General features: G+C 39.8%; 1 protein-coding gene across 7 annotated transcripts in view; it reads left to right on the top strand.

Annotated features, from left to right (window-relative positions):
• The window catches only part of ERBIN (erbb2 interacting protein), a 137,560-nt gene that overhangs the window by 50,443 nt on the left and 79,916 nt on the right, over nt 1–7,201 (top strand). For all 7 annotated transcript variants that reach the window (XM_014585176.2, XM_006170924.3, XM_014585175.2 and 4 more), the window contains exons 3-4: nt 1,833–2,030; nt 4,826–4,943. In XM_014585176.2, coding sequence (XP_014440662.1) covers nt 1,842–2,030; nt 4,826–4,943 — 307 coding nt within the window. In that variant the 5' untranslated portion in view covers nt 1,833–1,841. The remainder of the gene's footprint in view (nt 1–1,832; nt 2,031–4,825; nt 4,944–7,201) is intronic.

The raw sequence follows: 7,201 nt of genomic DNA on the forward strand, positions 1-7,201 counted from the left end.
AGAAAGGGAAAGTGAGAAATCAACCCCTGGGGTGGTAACCATACTTCAACCCATTCTCCATTCTCCTGAGATTTTGTGTATGCACACACATGCATCGGCATGATTTTTAAGCTGCCAGATCTGGGATTCCAGCTGCTGTTGGCCTTGTGAAAGTCCAGCACCATAACCGCTATGCCACCTACCGGCTGGCCCCTTGATTACTGTTTTTTGTTTGTTTGTTTGTTTGTTTTAAGAGTGATTGTTGCTATAGGGTGGTGTATATGTTTGCTGGAGAAGCAGAGAGACAGAAGTTAAGAAGTCACTCCTCAAGCCACACCATAATCTTCTCTTTTCCTTCTGGGATTTTGGGCATGCTCATACATGTGCCCAGTGTGAGTTTCAAGCCACTGGGTCTGAGACTCAAACCGCAGTCGACCATGTGGTGTGCCATCCTAGAATCCTCTCTTTTCCACTCTCCTTCTGTGATTTTGGGCATGCACACATACTCACCCAGTGTAGGTTTCAAGCCACCAGGTGTGGGACTCAAACTGCATCCAACCACTGCATGGGAGTTGAGTGCCTTAACCACTATGCCACTTGCTGTCCCCTAGGTTAAGATTTTATTTTATTAAAAAAATTTTTTAGAGGTTTTTGCCTTAGGGCACATGTACTTGCTAGAGAGAGATAGAGACAGTAAGAGGGAAAGTGAGAAATCACTCCCCCACATCCCAGGAAATGGCCACACTGCAATCGCTTTTCCTCTATTATCCTCCTGGTATTTTGGGCGCACACACACCCAGCATTGAGTTTCAAGCTGCCAGTTCTGGGACTCAAACCATGGTTGGCCATGTGGGATTCCAGCAAACTAATCATCATGCCATCTGTTATTCCCCATAATCAACTTCTTAATTATGAAGCACAGAACTCTTTGAGCCAGAAGTTAAAGCAAATAAATATTAGAGCTTAGGTTTTCTTTTATTAAAATAATTATTATATTTAACTTTATTTCTTTATTTTAATTTGACCAGAGAGGGACACAGTGAGAGAGAGAGAAAGTGAGAAAGCAAGCTGCCGGGTCTGGGACTTGAATCGCTGTCAGCTGCTTGGGAGTCCAGCGCCCTTACCCACTGCTCCACCTGCCAGCCCTTAGAGCTTTTCTTTTTCAGAACTAAGGACCAAACTCATAAAATAAGTCTGTAGATGGGACCAGCAGTTGACATAATGGCTATGCTGCTGGACTTCCATGTAGTCAACTGCGGTTTCCAGACCTGGTGGCTTAAACTCACACCGGTACGTATACGTGCGTACCCAAGATCCGAAGAGGAAAATGGAGAAGGGATTGCAGCGTGGCCATCCCCCCGGGGGATAATTTCTCGCTTTCTGTCTCTCTGTCTCTCTCAGTCTTTCTGGCAAGCACATGCACCCTATAGCAAAATTCTCTCAAAAACAAAGTCTATAGAAGCATATGAATAATTATCTTTTGGATCGTTTTATAAAGTGCTTGAGTTTAATTTGATATCCAGTAGCTATAAATGTTGGTATTTTAAAATTAATTAATTAATTAATTAATTAATTAATTAATTTGACCAGAGAGAGAGAAAGAGAAAGTGAGAAAGCAAGCCACCAGGTCTGGGACTTAGACTGTGGTCAGCCATGTGGAAGTCCAGTGCCTTAACCACCTCCACCTGCCAGCCCAAAATGTTGGTATTTTAAAGCACTGTTAAATGGATGCCATGGAGTTATATGTAGTGGAAAGGAAGTGTTTACCTGTGACATGTGAATTGGAATTAATTTCTTCTGAATGTTATAACATGTATATTTTAATTAAATTTATCTTTATTTGAACATTACAGTGTCTAAAAATGACTACAAAACGAAGTTTGTTTGTGCGGTTGGTACCTTGTCGCTGTCTACGAGGGGAAGAGGAGACTGTCACTACTCTTGATTATTCTCATTGTAGCTTGGAACAGGTTCCCAAAGAGATTTTTACTTTTGAAAAAACTTTGGAAGAGCTCTATTTAGATGCTAATCAGATTGAAGAGCTTCCAAAGGTATGTTAATACTGCTTTTCAAGAATTATCTTTGGTTATTTTTGTGCATAGAAATATTTCTAATATTGCCACAATGTTTATATATGTGTATGTGTGTGTGTTACAGTTTTTTAATTGGATTAGGGTATACAGCACAATTCAAATTTTAAAAAAACAGTTGTAGAATAAGCCTTTATCTCTTAAAGTTAATTGCTTAAATACTTGTGCAGGTAACTTAAAATATTTCATTTAATTCCAGTTGTATTGTAGTCACTAATTTAGATAATGTTATTACCCAAATTCTGGAGCCTATAGATTAAGCTAGAAAAAGAATTGAAATTCAGAGACCAGCAGTTAGCGTAATGGCTATGTCACTGAACTCCCACATAGCCGACCACGGTTCAAGTCCCGGCCCTGGCGGCTTCAACTCACACTGGGTGCGTGTGCATGCGTGCCCAAGATCCCCAGAGGAGAATGGAGGAGAAGGGAATGGGGCATGGCCATCCCCCCTGGGGGGTGATTTCTTGCTTTCTGTCTCTCTGTCTCTCTCTTTCTGGCAAGTGCATGCGCCCTATAGCAACCCCCACCCCCCAAAAAAATAAAGAATTGAAATTCATGCTATCTTTTTCTAGTTTTCATAAGACATTGATACACATTGTTATATTGAGGATAATTGTCCTCTTAGTTTCCACAACAACAACAACAGAAACAGTTGTCTAGTATTTCTGGCATCTATTGGGTTGTTGGAAAAGTCATGATGTATTTTTCTGCTCCCCTTTTTTTTTTTTAAAAAATCATTTTTTTAATTTTATTTATTTATTTTTTAAAATTTGACCAGAGAGAGCGCTTCCAGGTCCAGTACTCAAACTGGTCGACCATGTGGGAGTCTGGTACATTATTCACCAAGCCATCCGCTGGCCCCTTTCTATGTTTTTGTATGCAAAAATGTGTCATGACTTTTCCTAAGACCCAAAAATAGAGATAGTATTCTATTTTTATCCATTTATAATTTGTATGGAAAGGTTTTGCAGAATTTACATTTCTGAAATTTATTATCAGTTGGAAGGAGGTTAGTTTATTGCTATCAAACACCCTCACCTTGTTTTTCTTTTCCCTTCTCTACTTGTGTCCTCAGAAAACTTTAGCCACCTTGTTCCTTTCTTTTGTTTTTTAAAGAATTATTTTATTAAACTTTATTTGCTTATTTATTTATTTATTTGACCAGAGAAGGACAGAGTAAGCAAGTGAGAGAGAGAGAGAGAGAAAGTAAGCCACTAGGTCCAGGACTCGAACTGCGGTCCGCCATGTAGGAGTCCAGCGCCCTTAACCATCATACCACCTGCTGGTCCCAGCCACCTTGTCTCTTAACACAGTTTTCCAGTGTACTTTTTCTTCTTAAATCCCTGTTTCCTGTTATTCTGTAATCATTTTCCTGTACTTTATGGAAAAGATACAATAGCTTTAATTTAATTGTTAAACTCTTTTGCCACCCAAACAAGTGTTTTTTAACATTGGGTGGATTGGTGGCTCATAAAACTGATTTAGTACTTTGGGCCAGCATTTTGAAAAATGAACTGTGATTTGGATTGTGAAAATCAGAAAATAAAAATATAGAACATTGAATTAAATAAGAATTTTTAGATAAACAAGGAATACTTTTTAGTTTATGTGTATCTTTTTTTCTTTTTCTTTTTCTTTTTAATTATAAAAGGGGTTTTTGCTATAGGGCACATGCACTTGCCAGAAAGACACAGAGAAAGTGAAAAATCCCCCCCCCCCCGAGGGGGGGTAATGACCATACCGCAGTCCCTTATCCTCCATTCTCTCGGGATCTTGGACACACACGCACATGTGCCCAATGTGAGTTTAAGCCACCGGGCCCAGGACTCAAACCACAGTTGACTACATGGGAGTCCAGCAACATAGCCATTACGCCAACTGCTGGTCCCTCGTGTTTATGTACATCTTATGTGGTATATAGGATATACCTGAAGTAAAAAAATTATTTTTTGTCCACCTGAAATTCAAATTTCTCTGGGCATTCTATATTTAATCTGGCAACCATAACTATAATGGAACAGAAAATAGAATGTGTTGCATATAGCCATTGTTTTACAAAATATTTGTTTTAGATTTTTGTGTACTGGACGGCAGTACTCAAAAGGCTTTTTTTCGTGTAATCAGTGATAAAAACAATTTAAATACTAGTTCTAGGTTATCTTACGGGCATCTGTGTATGGTTAAGGATAAAATATTAAAGATTGTCAGTTGCATGTTTATGACTTATCTACCTAGGTTGTGATAGGATGTTTTATAATTTTCTGTTCTCCAAATTAGTCTCCTTGTTTAATCACCACCAGAATGGTCTCAGTCTTGGGGTGGGTTGAAAAGAGAGGCTTACAGTAACAGTGCAACTGAAGGAATAATTTTATTTATACTTATCAATTTTACCTTTTTGGAAGCATGTTCATAAGTAGTGCTTTCATTTTAAAGTTAAGTGCTTAAAAAGGAAGCTACAGGAATTACCACATTTAATAACCAATTTTATATTGTTAACTTCCTTAACAATATAATCATGTAATTATTCTTATGAGTGTGTTTTGTAAAGTATAAGAATGTGCATCATTCTAAATAATTTGGTTGTATTCAGATCCATAATAGCATAACCAGAACAATGAGAGATCTTTTCTGATATTTAGTATAGGTATAACTTGTTCAGTTTTAATATGACTTATAATACTGATTTGTATAAAAGTTAGTATATAAAATATTTTAAGGAAACTTATAATCAAAATCCTTTTTTTTTTTTTAAATAGCAACTTTTTAATTGTCAGTCTCTACACAAACTGAGTTTGCCAGACAATGATTTAACAACATTACCAGCATCTATTGCAAATCTTATCAATCTCAGGGAACTGGATGTCAGCAAGAATGGTAAGATTTTCCCCCCTATTTCTTTTCTCTTTCTTTGTAATTGGAACACATTTCATTGTTAAGATTTCTATTGAGGGGACCAGCAGTTAGCATAATGGCTATGTCGCTGGACTCCTACGTAGTAAACCGCGGTTCGAGTCCCGGACCTGGTGGCTTAAACTCACGCTGGGCATGTGTGCGTGCGTGCCCAAGATCCTGAGAGGAGAATGGAGGAGAAGGGATTGCGGCATGGCCATCCCCCCTGTGGGGTGATTTCTCGCTTTCTGTTTCTTTGTCTCTCTCTGTCTGTCTGGCGAGTGCACGCGCCCTATAGCAAAAATCTCTCCAAAAAAAAAAAAAAAGATTTCTATTGAGACCCAAACATGGTGGAGAAGTGGTGGTGCAGTGTTCTGTGGTGCTGGAGGTCATGTGGAGAATTTGGATTTGGCTCTTGGGTTGACCTATACATGCGGGGTGCACATGCCTGTGCTATTACACATGACCCTGGCCAGCTAGAGGGAGGATCACTATGTGGAATTAAAGTCATACTGTAGGGGCCAGCTGATGGCGTAATGGTTATGCCGCTGGACTCCATGGTCAAACGCGTTTTGAGTCCCAGACCCAGTGGCTTAATACTTACGCCAGGTGCATGTGCGTGCATTCCCAAGATCTTGGGAGGAGAGTGGAGGAGAAGGGATTGCAGCAGGGCCACCCTCCCTGAGTGGGGGGTGTGGCTTCTCACTGATTCTCTCACTGTCTGTCTCTCTGGCAAGTGCATGTGCCCTATGGCAAAAACCTCTAAAAAAATAAAAATAAATCATATTGTAATGTGATAAATTAGGGTCATTTAACAATAACTATTTTACTTAAACGTAAGGGCATTTTTGGGTATGTGCATGTATATGTTTGTATGCATGTGCACACATATATGTACACTTTTGTATTTTTTTTTTTCTTGGAGAGGTTTTCGCTATAGGGCGTGTGCGCTCACCAGACAGACAGAGAGACAGACAGAAAGCAAGAAATCACCCCCCAGGGGGGATAGTCACGCCACAATCCCTTCTCCTCCATTCTCCTCTCAGGATCTTTGGTACGCACGCACACACGCCCAGTGTGAGTTTTAAGCCACCGGGTCCGGGACGCGAACCGCGGTCAAACGTGAGAGTCCAGCGACATAGCCATTATACAAAAAAAAAACACTTTTGTATTTGTACGCACACACAAAATTTTACAATTTTGTGAAAAAATGTGGACTTAAAGTATGAGTTTGTTTTGGTCTGCAAAAAAAGTTTGAAATCTGTGCACAGTGATTTTGTTTGTTTTTGGAGAGGTTTTTGCTATAGGGTGCGTGCACTCACCAGAAAGACAGAGAGACACAAAGTGAGAAATTACCCCCTGGGGAGATGGCCACACCACAGTCCCTTCTCCTTCATTCTCCTTTCAGGATCTTGGGCACACACATGCACTTGGCGTGAATTTATGCCACCAGGTCCTAGACTCAAACCGTGGTCAACTACATGGGAGTTCAGCAACATAGCCATTACACGAACTGCTGGTCCCAACTGTTTTTATAATACACTTTTTCCATCAACTTCTTAAAGAAACCTTGTATATCAAATCTATGATAGCTTATAGCAAGTGGACAATAAGTGTGGATCTTGTTTTTTTTTTTTTTTTTTTTTTCCAAAGGTTGGGGTTTTTTTTTTTTTTTGCTACAAGGTTAGGTTGACATTTGAAAATCAGTCCATTTGGCTTACTGTGTTAACAGAATGGAGGAAGAAAACATAACAGCAATTTTAACAGATTTAGAAAGAGCATTTGATAAACTCAATATCCTTTTGTCCTGGGGCTGGAAAAGTACACAGTGATGCTCTGTGAGGCTGCTCCACATGGGAAAGTTCTAGGTTCAAATATGTAACCCCCTTAGGTATGCTGAGAATAAATGCGCAGCTGATCCTGACTGGCTGGATCATGATGTTCGGACCCAGTTAGGGATGCTTGTCTCTTGCTCACTCTGTCATGGAAGAAGTAAACTTGCTGTTCGAACTCCCAATCTTCTAGCATGTAGGAATTGAAAAAAGTCATTCTTGGAGGAGAAGGGATTGCGGCGTGACTATCCCCCCTGGGGGGTGATTTCTCACTTTCTGTCTCTATCTCTCTCTGTCTGTCTGGCGAGCGCATGCGCCCTATAGCAAAAGAAACCCTCAAAAAAAAGAAAAAGAAAAAAGCCATTCTTTTTTTTTTTTTTTTTGGAAGGGTTTTCCCTAAAGGGCGGCGGC

Source organism: Tupaia chinensis, unplaced genomic scaffold (genome assembly GCF_000334495.1).
Source record: "Tupaia chinensis unplaced genomic scaffold, TupChi_1.0 Scaffold149178_1, whole genome shotgun sequence".
Lineage (NCBI taxonomy): Eukaryota > Metazoa > Chordata > Mammalia > Scandentia > Tupaiidae > Tupaia > Tupaia belangeri.